Consider the following 17,236-nt stretch of genomic DNA (forward strand, 5'->3'; position numbering starts at 1 on the left):
CCCGAGCCGCGGATTGAGGATATCCGGGCAGGGCGGGCTCCGGGGGCAGCCGGGACAGCACGGCCGGGCCAGCCCGCGGCAGGACCCAAACCGCCTCCGGACACGGGGGGATCGCGGAATTCAGGATCCCTGACCCGTTCCGGGAGCGTCACCAAGCCCCGGCACTCCCCCAGAGCCAGGACAGCTCTTTGGATCCCGCTGGAGCAGAGGGGATGTCCCGGGCCCGGGGATCCCAGCTGGGCCCGAGGGCACCGCGGGGCTGGCACCGGGGGTCCCGGCAGGAGCTGGGACAGAGGGGACAGCCCTGGGTGGCCGCAGCAGCTCGGGGGGCACCTCCAGTAGCTCCGCGTCCCTGGGGCTCCGGGCTGCTGCCGTTCCCGGGATTAAAGCGCTTTTCCCACCCGCCCCGAGCGCTCCGCGTCTCCTCCCGAACCGGGCCAGCCCCGCTCGTTCTCCCTCCCGGTTCCCGGTTCCCGGTTCCCGGTTCCCGGTTCCCGGTTCCCGGCTCCCGGCGCTGCCCGCAGCGGAAAGGCGCAGACGCCGCGGTGCTGGGGAGCACGAACAGCGTTGTTTGAACACGAACGGGGCCGCGGCACGGGGGGCGGCAGGGGACGGGCGGGGGGACAGAGCGGCCCCGGGGCTGCGACCCCTCGGGCCCCGCGGCGCGGCCGAGCCCCAAGGGAGCGGGCGGGGCCGCGCTCGGCAGCAGAACCGCGTCCGCTCCGGCTGCGCTCAGCCCAGCTGGCTCCTCAGGAACAGCAGGAAATCCCTCAGCAGGTTGCAGAACTGCAGCAGGCTCTGGTACGGCACCGAGATCAGCAGGAGCCTGTCCGCCGCCTGTGTCGGTTCTGGTTCGGGGCTTGGGGCCAGCTCCTCGGGCTCCGGGAGGATGGTTGGCTCCGGTGTCGTCGGCGCCGGCAGCAGCTCCTGCTCCGGCTCGGGCACCAACTCTGTCTCCTCCTCTGGCTCTGGTGTTGCCTTTGGCACTAGCGATGGCTCTGGCACCGGCACTGTTGTCGGCGCTGTTGTCGGCGCTGTCGTCGGCGCTGTTGTCGGCGCTGTCGTCGGCACGGTTGTCGGCACCGTTGTCGGCACCGTTGTCGGCACCGTCGTCGGCACCGTCGTCGGCACTGTCGTTGGCTCTGGCGTTAAATCTGGCACTGGCACTGGTACCAGGTTTGTTACCAGCTCTGGCTCTGGGGTTGGCTGTGGCACTGGCTCCGGCTCTGGCATCAGCTCTGGCTCTGGGGTTGGCACTGGCACTGGCACTGGCTCTGGCTCTGGCATCAGCTCTGGCTCTGGGGTTGGCACTGGCACTGGCACTAACTCGGGCTCTGGCATCAGCTGTGTCACCAGCTCTGGCGCTGGTGGCATGTCTGTTACCGGCCCTGGCCCTGGCACCACCAGCTCTGGCGTGGGCTCTGGCACCGGTGTTGGCTCTGTTTGTGCCTCTTGTTCTGGCCCTGGTGTCGGGGCCTCCTCAGAAGCCATGGTGAACTCTGCCTTAGGAGTCGGGGCGCACTTCGGCTCTGGTGCTGTCCCACTTATGTCTGCAGGGCTCAGGCTCGTCTGGATCAGGATCCAGTTGTAGAAGTGCTGAGTGGAGGTGTAGATCCCGGGGTGCCTGGCTCTGTCACAGCCTCTTCCCCAGCTGTTCAATCCCACCAGCCAGTAGTAGTCAGCTGCATTGTCCTTGCAGACGAGGGGACCCCCGCTGTCCCCCTGCGCCGGGAGAGATGGTTCAGGGACTGTGGGGGGCTGCTGCCACCAATCCCGGGGCTGGCTCCTCTGCCCCAGTCCCGGGGCTGGCTCCTCTCTCCCAGTCCCTGGGCTGGCTCCTCTATCCCAATCCCGGGGCTGGCTCCTCTATCCCAATCCCGGGGCTGGCTCCTCCATCCCAGTCCCTGCCAGGTCCGCATTCCCAGCACATTCCCAGCACAGGTCAGGGGCTCTCCCATCTCTGCACATGGGCCCCAGATGTGCAGAGGACAGATGTTCCATGGTCACATCTGCACTTTGGGTCTGCCGGGGCCACTGGATGTGCTTTGTGGGCAGGAGCAGGCCTTGGGGACAGGGGGACATAGGACAGGGACCCACGGGTGGGGAGGGGAGGGTGGACAGGGGACAGGCTGGGCTGCCTGTGGGGGCTCCTACCTTGCAGGTGTCGATGCCGCCCTGTGGGTACCCAGCACACAGGTTGTCAGCATGAACAGCCCCCGCGTACCACCGGCTGCTGTTGCAGAGCTGTGTGTCCATGAGGTGAACCTTGGCCTCCTGCAGCACCATGGCTGTTCCCTGAGCTGTGGGCACAGAGGGGAATGAGCCCCAGCAGCTCGGTACCCATCCCTTCCCCTGCCTGGGGTGAGCCCCCTTCCCAGGCCTGGCTCTGCCCCTTCCCCATGGGTGACGTTGTCCAGCTGTGTCCCTGCCCCTTCCCCACGGGTGACATTGTCCAGCTGTGTCCCTGCCCCTTCCCCATGGGTGACATTGTCCAGCTGTGTCCCTGCCCCTTCCCCAGGGGTGACATTGTCCAGCTGTGTCCCTGCCCCTTCCCCACAGGTGATGTTGTCCAGCTGTGTCCCTGCTGTTGGCCTGGGGAAGGGGCCAAACCCCCGAGGTTTCCCAGGGCCAGCAGGAATTGTTTGGGTGAGCAGGGACCTTACAGCTCATCCCATTCCATGCTTGTCTTGGTGGAGGCTCCTTCCCCCAGCCCAGGCTGCTCCGAGCTCGGCCCCGCTGGCGCCGTGCGGCCAGACCCTGTGTGTGCCCTGTCTGTGCCCAGCCCGTGTCTGTGCCCAGCCCGTGTCCCTGTGTGTGCCCAGTCCGTGTCCCTGTCTGTGCCCAACCCGTGTCCCCGGGTGCCCAGCTCGTGTCCCTGTCTGTGCCCAGCCCATGTCTGTGCCCAGCCCGTGTCCCTGGATGCCCAGCCCATGTCCCTGTCTGTGCCCAGCCCATGTCCCCGGGTATCCAGCCCATGTTCCTGTCTGTGTCCAGCCCGTGTCTATGCCCAGCCCGTGTCCCTGTCTGTGCCCAGCCCATGTCCCCAGGCACCCAGCTCATCCTGGGAGCACACATCTGTTGGGAACTCACCTCTGGCAAATTTCCAGCCGGCGATGTAGCAGGATTTCAGCTCTGAGACCCTGAGTGAGGGGTTGGGCACACAGCCCAGCTGGATGTAGTTGCTGCACTCCACGGGCTGGTCCAGCTCCACCAGGGCGATGTCGTTCCTGGCCGTGGCAGTCACATATCGCTGGTGCACCAGGAGCCTCTGGATGTGTCTCACCACAGCCCCAGGGCCTCGTTGTCTCAAATCTGTGGCCCCGATCACCACGTCCCACGTGGAGATGCCCCTGGGGAGCAGATGGACAGAGGGGTGACAGGGAGCAGAGCCACGGGCTGCAGCAGCCCAGCATTTCCCGGCCTTCTGCTTGCCCAGGTGGGCAGGGCAGCGGCCCGTGGTGCTGTGAGCTGGGTGCCTGCCCGTGCTCTGGGGACATCTCTGTCCCTGCTGTCTCTTACCCGGCTCTGGCGAAGCAGTGTGCCACCGTGAGCACCCACTGGGAGCTGAGGAGGACACCCGTGCACATGTGCCACGTGCCGTTCTCCCAGGTGGCCTGGATGCTGACGATGCCAGGCCAGGCCCCTGAGGGGACACTGGTGCCACCCTCACGGGACGTGCCAGCAGAGCTGTGGTCGGAATTCAAGGGCCGGAGCCCGCAGGTGCCCCTGGAAGCACAAAGCCATCAGTGCCCCGCTTGGGGACAGCAGGGACAGGGAACCCCAGGGGCTCCTCTGTGCCCAGGCTGTGCCAGGGACCCCCCGAGTGGCCACTGACTTGCAAGTGTCCCCGGTGCCCCTCACGGGCCCAGCCAGGGCCAGCAGGACGAGCAGCCACAGCAAAGCCATCAGTGCCAACACTGCAGGTGGCAGAGCCAGAGCAGAGCTGTCACCTCTGGTGACACCCAGGGCCCTGGCAGTGCCCACAGTGCCACCAGGCCGGGGTGATGTCACAGAGGGGCCGGTTCCATGGGCAGGGCATGGCGGGGAGGGGCAGCTCAGGGTCACAGAGATGTGGAATGGTCTGGGGGCAGCACCCCAAGCGTGAGAGTGGTCAGACACTGCTGGCACCGAGCTGGGCATAAGCAGCTGGAGCAATCCTGGGAGAAGGATTTGGGGGTGCTGGGGGTGAGAGCTGGACCTGACCCAGCCCAGAACCCCCCAGCCCTGGGGAGCAGGGAGGGGGATGCTGCCCCTGTGCTCCCTCAGGTGAGACCCCACCTGCAGAGCTGCCCCAACCCTGGGGACAACATCAGAAGGACCTGGAGCTGCTGCAGAGAGCCCAGATAGGCCCCGGAGCTGCTGCAGGGCTGGAGCCCCTCAGCTCCCAGGGAGCCAGGCCAGGAGAGATGGGAATGCCCAGCCTGGAGAGGAGAGGGATCCAGGGAGAGCTGAGAGCCCCTGGCAGGGCCTGCAGGGGGACTGGGGACAAGGCCTGCAGGGACAGCACCCAGGGAATGGCTCCCACTGCCAGAGGGCAGCCATGGGTGGCATCTTGGCCATGAGGAATTCCTGCCTGGGCTGGCATTGCCACAGCAGCTGGGGCTGCCCCTGATCCCTGCAATGCCCAAGGCCAGGCTGGACACTGGGGCTGGAGCAGCCTGGGACAGTGGAGGTGTCCCTGCCCAAGGAAGCATTCAATACCCAGTAGAAGACAGACTGCTAATTAATGAAAGAGATTTTAATGTCGTTTAGAGCCAATTCTTTGTCGGCTCAGAATGTACACACGGGTGACAATGTTTTGTCCTGGGGTCTCTGTGGGGACCGGAGCTTTGCTGGCCACAGCCCGTGGCCAAGGACAGGGCAGGGCCAGACTCACCGACACTGAGCCAGCGCGGTTCGAGTCTCATTCATCCCGGCCGCTCCGGGCCGTTCCGGCCACACCGAGCAGCCCCGGGTCCCTCCCGCAGGGGACAGCGGGGACAGGGCCCGGCTGAGGTGGCACTGGGACACACCGAGGGCGCTCCAGCTCGTCCCCATCGCTATCCGGAGGGTTCGGAGCACCGGGATGCTCCTCAGGCCCGTCCCAGCGGGGACACCCCCTGGGCTGGGGCTGCAGGGGCTGGGGGGACAGCGACCAACGTGGGGACAGCACGGGACGGGGCGCGACACTGCTCGTCCCGCTCCGCCGTCCGCGGCGGGGACACTGCTCGGTGTCACCTCCCTGCCCCGCCCGCCACGACCCCACTGCAGGCTGGCACTGAGACCCCCTCGGGGCGACACGGAGGGGACACGGGAGGATACAGAGGGGACGCGGAGGGGACACGGGGGGAACACGGGGGACGTGGGGGAACACGGGGAGGACATGGGGGGACACGAGGGCACATGAGGCGCGGGACGGGACACGGGAAGAACACACAACGGGACACGAGGGGACACGGGGGGAAGGGGGGGGACACGGGTGCACAGAGGGGGACACGGGGGGGCAGGGGCTTGACGGGGGGGACACGGGGGAACACGGAGGGACACGAGGGGACACGGGGGGACACGGGGGGACACGGGTGGACAGAGGGGGACACGGGTGCACAGAGGGAGACACGGGTGGACGGGGGGGACACGGAGGGACACGAGGGGACACGGAGGGACACGGAGGGACACGAGGGGACACGGGGGGACACGGAGGGACACGAGGGGACACGAGGGGACACGGGGGGACACGGAGGGACACGGAGGGACACGGAGGGACACGGGGGGACACGGGGGGATACGGGTGGACAGGGGGGGACACGAAGGGGACATGGGGGAACACGGAGGGACACGAGGGGACACGAGGTGACACGGGGCACTCCAGGGGACGCACAGAGGGACAAGGCATCACCCTGCTGCCACCGCCGTGCGGAGCCGGGCCAAAGGCCACGCCCCATCATCAGACCACGCCCACATAAATGATCACGCCCCGTGGAGACACGACCATTCTTGCCGCTCAGGCCACGCCCCTCGCCATAAGACCACGCCCCCAACGCAACGGGCCACGCCCACGTCGCGCTCCGCGTCGGGCGCTGAGGCCACGCCCCATGTGGGCAGAAACCACGCCCACACCGGTGTGCACGCGCACATTGCCCCGCCCCTCAATGTAGCCACGCCCACAGATCGCTTTATGTGGGGGCGGCTCCGCCCCGCCTGTAACCGCTGCCTTTGCCCCGCTCCTCCAGCAGCTTCCGGCGGAAGTGGCGGCGCGGCGGAACCGGCCGGAGGCGAGGGGGAACCGGGGGTGAGGATGGCGGGGCCGGGGATTACGGGGCGGCCGGAGCGGTCAGGGTCGGAGTCGTGATGGTCCAGAGGGGCTGACGGTGCTGGGCCCGGGTGGTGTCCGGAGGGATCACGGTGGCCCGGGGGTCAGGGTGCTCCTGAGGAGGGGTTCTGAGGGGTCAGGGTGCTCCTGAGGAGGTGACAGTGGAGGGCCCAGGGGGGTCTGGGGGGTGTCTGGGCGGTTGGAGTGGTGTCTGAGCGCTCAACATGGGGGTCCCGGGAGGGTCAGGAAGGGGGTCCGGGAGGGGAGTTCAGGGCGGTGTCCTGGGGGTCAGGGGCCTGTCCTGGCGGGGTCAGGGTGGGGGTCCTGGAGGGCAGATCAGAGTGGTGTCCTGGGGGTCAGGGGCCTGTCCTGGCGAGGTCAGGGTGGGGGTCTCGGGGGGTCAGGCTGGGAGCCTTGGGCAGGTCAGGATGGGGTTCCTGAGGGGTTCAGGATGGCCCTCCTGGGCAGGGCATGGTCAGGGTGGTGTTTGTGATCTTTGCTGCCCGTTTGGTGTCCTGGTGCGCCCAGGGCGATGCTATTGCCCATCCCAAAGGTGCCCTTTCTCCTTGCCCTGCTCGCCCCCAGGTTCCCCCGCCATGGAGAAGTTCGGGATGAACTTCGGGGGCGGCCCCAGCAGGAAGGAGCTGCTGGAGACCATCGAGACGCAGAAGCAGCAGCTCCTGCGCTTCCAGGCGCGCCTCAAGGACGTCGTCCACGCCTACAAGAGCCTGCTGAAGGAGAAGGAGGCGCTGGAAGCCAGCCTGAAGGCGCTCTCCGTGTCCCACGACGGGGAGCTGCCCGTGCCCCCGCCTGCAGCCACGGACTCCCCGGATGACCGGAGCTCGGAGCACAGCGAGGACAGCGCGGGCACGGCCGCCAGCGCGGACACCGCGGCCAGCCCGCCCGGGGGGGACGAGGAGGACAGACCCGCGGGCGGCCCCTCCCCGAGGGCCGAGGAGCCGAGCGGCGCCGAGGGCGGGGAGCCGAGCGCCGGCGAGCCCGAGCGGCGGCTGCAGCAGCTGAAGGCGCAGCTGGCCACGCTGACGGGCGCGCTGGCCACCGTGACGCAGGAGAAGTCGCGCATGGAGGCCTCGTACCAGGCGGAGCGGCGGCAGATGAAGCAGGAGCTGGAGGAGGTGGCGGCGCGGGCGCGGGCCGAGGCCGAGCGGCTGCAGGAGCTGCAGGAGCAGCTGGCCCAGACCCGCGGCCGCCTCCTGGAGCAGCAGCGCGAGCGGGAGCGCGAGCAGGGCGACCACGGGCTGATGCTGCGCGAGCTGCAGGAGCTGCTGCGCGCCGAGCGCGACGGGCGCCGCGCCGCCGAGCAGGAGCTGCAGCAGGCCCGGGAGGCGCTGGCCGGCACCGCCGGCACCGCGGAGCGAGCCCAGGGCCACGAGCAGCAGGCGCGGCAGCTGAGCCAGGAGCTGGAGGAGCTGCGCAGGGAGCTGCAGGGCGTGCGAGAGGAGAGCGGCAGGGCCGACCCGCGGATCCAGGAGCTGCAGGAGGAGATGGCCGGCCTCAAGAACCACTTCCAGCTGCAGCTGGTGCAGGAGATGAAGAAGGTGATTGCTGGCTGGCAATGAGGCGGGTGTCCAGGGACTGGGGCTAGAGGAGCCAAATTCCCTCTCCCAGTTTCTGAGAGTCCGTAGAATCCTGGCTTGGGTTGATGGGATGACAGTCCTGGGGAACAGCTCTCTGTGGGATGTATCCAGACAGTGGGGCTGGAGTCAGACAAATTCCCCTTCCCAGTCCCTCAGATTCCAGGAGGTTCAAAATAAATGGCACAGGGTGCCCAGAGCAGCTGTGGCTGCCCCTGGATCCCAAGGCCAGGCTGGGCGTTGGGGCTGGAGCAGCCGGGGACAGTGGGAGGTGTCCCTGTCATGGTGGCACTGGAGGGGTTTTGGGGTCCCTTCCCACCCAACACATTCCAGGATTCCAAACACACAAAACCCTAAAAAGCCACAACAGGGAGGTGTCTCAGGCAGGGTTCCTGGGGTGGGAAGGGCCCCTTGTTGGTTTGGACAGAGCAGGGTCGCTGTGTGACCCGAGGTGTGTCCCTGTGTGACCCCAAGTGTGTCCCCATGTGTCCCCATGCTGCCCTAACCCTGCTGTGTCCCCGCACAGACAGCCCAGGCCGAGGAGCAGCTGCGGCAGCGCTCGCAGCGGGAGGAGCAGCGCGTGGCCGAGCTGGAGGCCCAGGTGTCCCAGGTGTCCGAGCTGCTGGGCACCTACGAGAAGGCCAAGCAGAGGGACCAGGCCACCATCCAGAGGCTCAAGGACCGCATCGTGCAGCTGGACCTGGAGAACAAGACCTTGGCCATCGCCGCCTCCAGCCGCTCCCTGGGCGAGGTGGCTGTGGAGGAGGCCACCCTGGACGTGAGCGTGCTCAAGGAGAAGATGGAGAAGCTGCGGAAGCTCCTGCAGGCGGCGGCCGGGAAGGGCGCGGAGGCGGAGGAGCCGCAGGAGCCGGAGCCGTCCCCGAGCGGTGGGGACGGGGACAAGGCCCCGGGCGGGCACTGCCAGCAGGAGCTCAGGCAGCTCAAGGAGGAGTTTGAGCGCTACAAGGTGCGGGCGCAGCAGGTGCTCAAGAGCAAGGCCAGCAAGGACGTGGGGCTGGCCAGGGAGCTGGAGGAGGCGCGGGAGCAGCTGGCGGAGCTCCAGGACAAGCACGTGCTGCTGCAGCTGGCCGCGGACGACGCGGAGAAGCGGCACCGGCAGGAGCTGGAGGCCCGGAAGCAGGAGCTGTCCCAGCTGCAGCAGCTGCACCGGCAGGAGCTGGAGCGGTGCCAGCTGCAGTTCCGGGAGCGGGCGCTGCGCCTGGAGGAGGAGATGCACAAGCAGCGGGACCGGGCGCTGGCCGTGCTGGCCGAGAAGGACCGGGAGCTGGAGCAGCTCCGCGCCCTCGCGCTGCCCCACGGCCCCAAGGGCTCCCGGGAGGGCGGGCCCGGCCCCGGGGACGCTCCCAGCCAGGACTCCTCGGAGATCCTGCCCCAGGAGCTGCAGCTGTGCTCCGGCTCCGAGCCCACCTTCTTCCTGTACGCGGAGCAGCTGGCGCGCAAGGAGGTGGAGATCGCGGCGCTGCGCAAGCACCGGCACCGGCTGGAGGTGCAGCTGCACCAGCTGCAGGGCAGGGCCCTGGCCGAGGAGGACCGGCACCGCGAGGAGGTGGCAGCGCTGCGGGACGAGATCCAGAAGAACTGCCGCGATAAGAGCAGGGAAGGAGCCAACCTGGAGTACCTGAAGAACGTGGTGTACCGGTTCCTGACGCTGCCGGACGCGCGGGGCCGCCAGCAGACGCTCACGGCCATCCTGGCCATCCTGCACTTCAGCCCCGAGGAGAAGCTGAGCATCGCCAAGAGCTCGGCCCACGGCTCCTGGTGGCCCCACGGGAAGAGATGAGGGCTGGGTTTTATTCCCTTTGCTGTAAGAGCTCCTTCCCGAGGACTGACCAAAACCTCGTCCCAGCCACGCTCGCACCTCTCTGGGATTTGGGCTCCAGCTGGGGTTCTTAGCACTAACTTGCCAGGATTTGGGCTCCAGTTGGGGTTCTTAGCACTAACTTGCAGTGAGGTTGTGCCAACTTTTCCAGCCCCAAAGCCTCTGTGGTGGGAATTTGCTTTGAGTTGAGACTTGATTTGGAAACCATGGAATTGAAGATGCTGAGGTTTTTTAAAGGTGGTTTAAAAGCAATCCCTACTTGTCAGACGTGGCATCGAGTATAATTCACTTGGATCTTCAAGCTCCAGCCAGGCTGGTGACTCAGGAGATGAAAGGGAATGTGGGAAGCACTTTAGGTGGAGCTAAAATAGCAGCAGGCCATGGAAAGTTCAGGAAGATGGGGCTCAGTGCAGGAAATCTTGGGCATTTCCCCTAAGGCTCTTTTCCAGAGCCTAATTTAACCAGTGGATGCAGCTCCAGGCTCATCCAGGGGCTCAGGCTCTCCTTCCTTCCCAGGGATCCTCTCTGGGCTATCAGGGATTCTAGGAAGGAGAAAGGATCTCCCTGTGGATGATTCCTGTCCTGAGGGTGTTCTTTGGAATTAAATCCTGGCTCTAAAGCTAGGCCCAGAGACAGGGACAGGTCTGGATTAGCACCCCCAGGGGTCCTGGAGCCCAGTCAAGAGCAGGTTTGGGAGCAGCTCCTGGTGCTGCACTGCCCAGAGAGCCTTGGGAAGGATCAGCCACTCCTGGCACTGCCCGGAACAAGGACAGGGACGTGGAACTTCCTCCTTTGCTCCTTGGCTGTCCTGGCCCTGTCAGCAGCCAAACTCCCTGGATTCCACTGTGGCCAGTGCAGCCCTTGGTGCCAATTTCTCCTCCAAAAAATCCTCAGGGAAAACGTGCCCTGGGCAGAGCCTGTCCCTGCTGGGAGAGGGCAGAGCTGGGGGATGTTCCCACTGGGAACAGCAGGATCCAGGTGCTGCCCTGATGGGAGAGTTTGTCCCAGGAATGTTTGAAACGCTCCTCAAGGATCAAAGTGCTGGCTCAGCCAGGAGAGAGCCCAGTGCCTGCTCCCAGTTTGGAAGTGCTGAATCAAGGGGTGCCTCTGGAATGGCAGGGATGGCTCCAGCTCTTTCCCTGGAGCCGTTCCCAGGACTCCAGAGGGAGGTGGAGCCTCCTCCTGCTGTGGCTTCACTGCTCGGGCTGGGGGCATGGATCCCTGTTCTCCCTCTGCTCCTGCAGGATGGAGTGACCTGGAATGGGCCCCAGGGGTGGTGGGGACCCAGCAGGGCAGAGAAATGGGGTGGGACCCAGCTGGGAGCACAGGTTGGAGCAGGGGATCAGTGTGGGATCCAGCTGGGAATCAGTGTGGGATCCAGCAGGGAGAGTAGGAATCAGTGTGGGATCCAGCAGGGAATCAGTGTGGGATCCAGCAGGGAATCAGTGTGGGATCCAGCAGGGAGAGCAGGGAGAGCAGGGGATCAGTGTGGAATCCAGCTGGGAATCAGTGTGGGATCCAGCTGGGAATCAGTGTGGGATCCAGCAGGGAGAGTAGGAATCAGTGTGGGATCCAGCAGGGAATCAGTGTGGGATCCAGCAGGGAATCAGTGTGGGATCCAGCAGGGAGAGCAGGGAGAGCAGGGGATCAGTGTGGAATCCAGCTGGGAATCAGTGTGGGATCCAGCTGGGAATCAGTGTGGGATCCAGCAGGGAGAGCAGGGGATCAGTGTGGGATCCAGCAGGGAGAGCAGGGACAAGGCAGGATCCATCTGTGAGGACCCAGATCCATCCGATGCCCTCTGTCTGTCCCTGGCAGAGGAGGATGAGGAAGATGAGGAAGCTGCTGCAGGGGACATCTCCAGGAGTGCCCAGCTCCGTGTCACTGTCACCCTCCTGCAGCTCCCAGTGCCATTCCTGCCTCTGCTCCCCTCCAGCCCCTCTCCCTCCCTCTTCCCTCTGTCCCTGCAGCCAATATCCCTGAAATAAAGGTAAAATTCCTCTTGGAGGGGACTCTGGTGGCTCCTGGGGACTAGATGGGCATTGCTTGGGGATTTTTGGTGGATGTTGGAGCATTCTTGGGTTAAAATTATCACAAAATAGTTAAATCCCCTGATTTCCAGAGGTTCCTGGGAGTGTGAGAACGGGAATGGTTAATTCCTGCACCTGCAGTCGGGCTGTGGCAGCTGAGGGGATGCAGAGGAGCCTGGCACTGAGAATCGTGGGATGGTTTGGGTGGGAAGGGACCCCAAATCCCCTCCAGTGCCCCCCATCCATGGCAGGGACACCTCCCCCTGCCCCAGGCTGCTCCAGCCCGTGTCCAGCCTGGCCTTGGGCATTGCAGGGATCAGGGGCAGCCCCAGCTGCTGTGGCAATGCCAGCCCAGGCAGGAATTCCTCATTGCCAAGATGCCACCCATGGCTGCCCTCTGGCAGTGGGAGCCATTCCCTGTGTGCTGTCCCTGCAGGCCTTGTCCCCAGTCCCCCTGCAGGCCCTGCCAGGGGCTCTCAGCTCTCCCTGGAGCCTTCTCCTGTTCAGGCTGGGCATTCCCAGCTCTCCCAGCCTGGCTCCCTGGGAGCTGAGGGGCTCCAGCCCTGCAGCAGCTCCGGGGCCTCTCTGGGCTCTCTGCAGCCCCTCAAGGAGCTCCCGGCTGCTCTCCCGGCGCTGCTCCCTCATTCCCGGTGTGCCCGGGGGCATCCGAGCGCTCATTTGGGCTCTCCCGTGCCTGGGGCTGATCCCTCCCCGCTCCGGGGCTGGCACGGCGCCGCTGCTCCTTGGGAAGCTCCTGGGAAGCTGCTGCCGCCCGGCCGGGCAGGTTCCTCCGGCTGCGCCGCGGCCGTGTCCCGCAGCGGGGCGTGGAGCGAGCCCGGGCCGCAGCGGGAGCCGCTTCCAGCTCCCGCTCCATCCGTCCGGGCTGCGGCCGGCAAGGCTCCGGGTTCCGGCCATGGCCAGAGCGCAGGAACAGCCCGCGGCTCTCTCGGATATCCAGGTAAGGCTGCGGGGCGCTGCGTTCCCGTTCCAACAAACCCTGCCCGAGGGAGGTCCCCCCGCGCGGGGCTTGGGCCACCAGCGCTTTGGGGACCGCCGGAGAGGGAGGGTGACACGGCCGGGCAGGGACACGGCCGGGCCGGGCTTTCGCTGGGGCCGGACCTGGCTCTTCCCCGGCTCCTGCCCCGCTCTCCCGGGCCCGGGGTCCGGCCGGCTCCGGCGGCCGCTCCGGTTCGTCAGGCGCCGTCGGGAGCCGCTCCGAGCGCGGCCGCGGGCGGGACGCGGCTTCTCGGCGCTCCCCAGCCCCGGGTGAGGGAAACTTGGGCGGAGATCCCAGCGGGAAAACTCGGGAGGAAGGAGCAGGGAAACCCCGCCAGGTGCAGCCGCCGCAGAGGGGCTGCTGAGGAACCGGCCGTGCCCCTCTGTGCCCCCGAAACGCCTTCGCTGCGGTTCCTGGGCGCGGCTTCGGGCAGGGATGGCCGAGGGACAGAGTCCGGCCGTGCCCAGGGTCCCACATCGCAGCCCCGTGGGGGCTCGGGGTGGCCCCGCTCCCGGCCGGCCCAGCCCGCGCTGCCTCCGTGCCTCCCGCAGGTCCTGGCGCTGGCGGGCGTCACCGTCCCGGCCGCGCTGCTCAGGTGCGTCCTGTCCTGTCCTGTCCCTGTCCCGGTCCCTCGCCCGGGGCTGGCACCTGGCGGGCCGGGACATTCATCCCCCACCCCGTCCCCTGCAGCCTCCTGGGCAGCGCATCCGTCCTCGCTGTCACCTCCTGGCAGGGGCGCTGCTGCCACATCCAGGTGAGTGCCACCGGCTTGTGACAGTGCTGCCACATCCAGGTGAGTGCCACCAGCTTGTAGCAATGCTGCCACATCCAGGTGAGTGCCACCGGCTCCCAGGGACACAGGGCTGGGTCTGGCCCCAGCTAAGCCCGAGTCAAAGCCGAGCCAACAGCGGGTTTAAAGCCCCGGGCAGGGGACAGGAGGTGCAGGATGCCCCAACACCCGGCATCCGCCCCGGTCCCCGGGAGCCGCCGAGCCCAGCCCGAGAAGGGGCTGCTGCCGACAGAGCTAACGCGGTGCCCTGTCCCCAGCTGCGGCCCCTGTTCCTCCTGGCCCTGGCAGATTTCCTGGGTGCCACCGCGCTGCTGGGCACGGGAACCATCCCGCTGCTGCCGGCCCCGCTCTCCGTGCCCGCCTACGCCGTCTGTCCCTACGGGCGGATGCTGACCACGGTAAGGGGACACTGCTGGGGACGGCTGAGGCTGGAGTGTCCTGGGGACACTACTGGGGACGGCTGAGGCTGGAGTGTCCTGGGGACACTGTCCTGGGGTCCCCTTCTCGGGATGGGCACCGGGACAGGTCTGCCGGGCCGGGGTGGAGCACGGGCAGGGAACGGGCAGCGGCAATGGGGGTGTCCGGGGTGGAAGGTGCCCTGGCGGCGCTGGACACAACAGGATCCGCGGTCCCTTTCCCTCTCCTCTCTCTCCCAGACCTCCTACGCCGTCTCGTTCCTCATGGTCGTTGTTTACGCGTACGAGTCGCACCGCACCGTGCTCGGGGGGCGAGCCCGGCCCCCGGCAGCGCTGCAGGTCCGAGCCTGGCCCGGGCACACACGGCGCTGCCAGGGCAAGGGAGCAGCGGGGCGGTCCAGGGCAGCCCCTTTTTGGAGTTCGGGGTTCCCCCGGTCCTGGCAGGGCGGGGCGGTCCAGGGCAGCCCCTTAGCCCGGGAATTTGGGGTTCCCCCGGTCCTGGCAGGGCGGACCCTCGGCCGCGGCCGCCCCTCAGCCCCGGCTCACGGCGCTTCTCCCGCAGGAGCGGAGCCGCTGTCTGGAGCGGGCCTGGCAGGGCATTCCCTACGTGCTGGCCTGGTAGGTGCCCGTTCCAGTCCCGGCGGAGCGCCCGGGCCGTGCCGGGCTGGCCCGGGGCTCCCGCCTCACACCGGCCCTCGTCCCCTGTCCCGTGCCCAGGCTGGTGCCTGCTCTGACCCTCCTGGTGCAGCTGCTCGCCCGCGGCTCCTCCGCCGCCGCCATCGCGCCCGTGGTGCCCTGGGCCGGCTCCAACGACACCTTCGGCCTTTACTGCTCCAGGTACGGCCCCTCCGCCCCGCCCTGCCCTGCCCGGGGCAGCCCCGCACACCGGGCGAGGCTTTGGGACCTCCAGCCCCGCTCTGTCCCTGCAGCTGCCTCCTCCTGATCCACCCGAGCCGGGACATCTGCTCCCAGGTGGGCGCTGCCTCCCCTCGCTGCCCCCACCCACCCACCCTGCGGGGCCGGGGGCTCCGGGGGGCTCCGGGGCCCGGCCCCGCTCATTCCCGCTGCCTCCCAGTCCGGCGGGGACGCGAACGCGGGGCTGGAGGAGAAGATCATCTTCCTGCTGTACCTGGGGCTGGTGCTCGGCTGCTGCTCGGTGAGGTCCCGGCCCCGGGGGAGGCCCGGGGGTGCCCCGGCCGCGCTGAGCCCCGCCCGTCTGCCCGTCCGCAGCTCCTGTACCGGCGGGTGCGGCTCCGCTGCCGGGGCAGCGCGGCGCTGCCGCTGCTGGGCCTGCACCGGGACGGCGGCACTGGCGGCAGGAGCGGCCGCGGCGTCAGCAGAGCCTTGCTGTACTTCCAGCTGGTTTTCCTGCTCTGCTGGACGCCAGGCAAGGCCGGGGGGTGCCCCACAGCCCTGGGCCCCGCAGGGTCACACTGAGGGTGTCCCCAGCTCCCAGCCCTGCAGGGTCACACTGAGCCTGTCCCCATCATCCCCAGCCCCGCAGGGTCACACTGAGCCTGTCCCCATCATCCCCAGCCCTGCAGGGTCTCACTGAGGCTGTCCCCAGCCCCGCAGGGTCACACTGAGCCTGTCCCCAGCCCCGCAGGGTCACACTGAGCCTGTCCCCATCATCCCCAGCCCTGCAGGGTCACACTGAGGGTGTCCCCAGTTCCCCCAGCCCTGCAGGGTCTCACTGAGGCTGTCCCCAGCCCCGCAGGGTCACACTGAGCCTGTCCCCATCATCCCCAGCCCTGCAGGGTCACACTGAGCCTGTCCCCAGCCCTGCAGGGTCACACTGAGGGTGTCCCCAGTTCCCCCAGCCCTGCAGGGTCACACTGAGGGTGTCCCCAGCCCTGCAGGGTCACACTGAGCCTGTCCCCAGCTCCCCCAGCCCTGCAGGGTCTCACTGAGGCTGTCCCCAGCCCTGCAGGGTCACACTGAGCCTGTCCCCAGCCCCCAGGCCTGCAGGGTCTCACTGAGGGTGTCCCCATCATCCCCAGCCCTGCAGGGTCTCACTGAGGGTGTCCCCATCATCCCCAGCCCTGCAGGGTCTCACTGAGGGTGTCCCCAGTCCCCAGCCCTGCAGGGTCTCACTGAGCCTGTCCCCAGCCCTGCAGGGTCACACTGAGGGTGTCCCCATCATCCCCAGCCCTGCAGGGTCTCACTGAGGGTGTCCCCATCATCCCCAGCCCTGCAGGGTCTCACTGAGCCTGTCCCCAGTCCCCAGCCCTGCAGGGTCACACTGAGGGTGTCCCCATCATCCCCAGCCCCGCAGGGTCACACTGAGGGTGTCCCCATCATCCCCCGCCCCGCAGGGTCACACTGAGCCTGTCCCCAGCCCCCCCAGCCCTGCAGGGTCACACTGAGGGTGTCCCCAGTCCCCAGCCCTGCAGGGTCACACTGAGCCTGTCCCCATCATCCCCAGCCCTGCAGGGTCACACTGAGGCTGTCCCCATCATCCCCAGCCCTGCAGGGTCTCACTGAGGGTGCCCCCAGCCCCCCCAGCCCTGCAGGGTCTCACTGAGGGTGCCCCCAGCCCCTCCAGCCCTGCAGGGTCACACTGAGGGTGTCCCCATCATCCCCCGCCCCGCAGGGTCACACTGAGCCTGTCCCCAGCCCTGCAGGGTCACACTGAGCCTGTCCCCATCATCCCCAGCCCTGCAGGGTCTCACTGAGGGTGCCCCCAGCCCCCCCAGCCCTGCAGGGTCACAGTGGAAGTGTACCACCAAGGAATGTCCTTCTGTGTCCCATCCACAGCCTTCCTCCTCACCATCCTCTCCTTCACCAGCATCAGCCCTGCCTCGCTCTTTGTGCTCTACGTGTCCACAGTGAGTAAATCCCTTTTTCCAGAGCTCCAGGCTGGACATTTGTCCCCATCCCACGTGGGAGCTGTGACAGCCCTTGGGGACACCCTGGGCAGGGTGAGGACACAGCCCTGGGCCCAGCGTGGCTCTCCCCACTGGATTTTGGGTTGGGATTTCCCCCTTTGGCTTTCCCCGAAGGGTGGAAGTCCTTTAATTGGCCACACCAAGGGGAAAGTCCCCCCGGGTCCTGTGCCACCCTGTCTGGGCTGTGCCTGCAGGGACCGGGAGCCCTGACCCTCTGTCCCCGTGTCCCCAGGCCCTGAGCGTGTCCCTGCAGGGCTTCCTGCACAGTCTGGTCTATGGCTGGATGAGGGAGAACTTCCGACGGGAGGTGCTGGCCCGGAGCCTGTCCCTGCAGAGCCCCGAGGGGATCGAGGCTTTCTACGACAACTCCCTGGGGGCTGCTCCCTGAGCT

At 67.4% G+C, this 17,236-nt stretch overlaps 2 protein-coding genes across 2 annotated transcripts; one reads left to right on the top strand and one right to left on the bottom strand.

Annotated features, from left to right (window-relative positions):
• Nucleotides 1-732: 732 nt before the first annotated feature.
• LOC134417894 (acrosin-like) lies at nt 733-6,114 on the bottom strand. Its single transcript, XM_063155765.1, has 9 exons — nt 6,019-6,114; nt 5,013-5,119; nt 3,836-4,081; nt 3,520-3,726; nt 3,091-3,350; nt 2,155-2,300; nt 1,328-1,722; nt 1,012-1,142; nt 733-968 (listed from the first exon to the last, which is right to left on the bottom strand). Exons 1-9 carry the CDS (start codon nt 6,112-6,114, stop codon nt 733-735), a joined length of 1,824 nt encoding a protein of 607 aa, XP_063011835.1.
• Nucleotides 6,115-6,234: 120 nt separating this feature from the next.
• On the top strand, nt 6,235-9,989 carry GCC1 (GRIP and coiled-coil domain containing 1). The gene is made up of 3 exons (XM_063153582.1): nt 6,235-6,268; nt 6,875-7,848; nt 8,411-9,989. The coding sequence occupies exons 2-3, from the start codon at nt 6,886-6,888 to the stop codon at nt 9,683-9,685; spliced, it is 2,238 nt and encodes a 745-aa protein (XP_063009652.1). The 5' UTR covers nt 6,235-6,268; nt 6,875-6,885; the 3' UTR covers nt 9,686-9,989.
• Nucleotides 9,990-17,236: the final 7,247 nt, after the last annotated feature.

The sequence above is a fragment of the Melospiza melodia genome, chromosome 4 (assembly GCF_035770615.1).
Source record: "Melospiza melodia melodia isolate bMelMel2 chromosome 4, bMelMel2.pri, whole genome shotgun sequence".
Classification (NCBI taxonomy): domain Eukaryota; kingdom Metazoa; phylum Chordata; class Aves; order Passeriformes; family Passerellidae; genus Melospiza; species Melospiza melodia.

Coding starts and splice junctions, on each gene's coding strand:
- LOC134417894 (XM_063155765.1), bottom strand. CDS start 6,114: ATGTGCGCGTGCACACCGGTGTGGGCGTGGTTTCTGCCCACATGGGGC. Junction 2,301..3,090: donor CGGCTGGAAATTTGCCAGAG/GTGAGTTCCCAA, acceptor CTGTGCCCACAG/CTCAGGGAACAGCCATGGTG. Junction 1,723..2,154: donor GCGGCATCGACACCTGCAAG/GTAGGAGCCCCC, acceptor CTCCCGGCGCAG/GGGGACAGCGGGGGTCCCCT.
- GCC1 (XM_063153582.1), top strand. CDS start 6,886: ATGGAGAAGTTCGGGATGAACTTCGGGGGCGGCCCCAGCAGGAAGGAG. Junction 7,849..8,410: donor TGGTGCAGGAGATGAAGAAG/GTGATTGCTGGC, acceptor GTCCCCGCACAG/ACAGCCCAGGCCGAGGAGCA.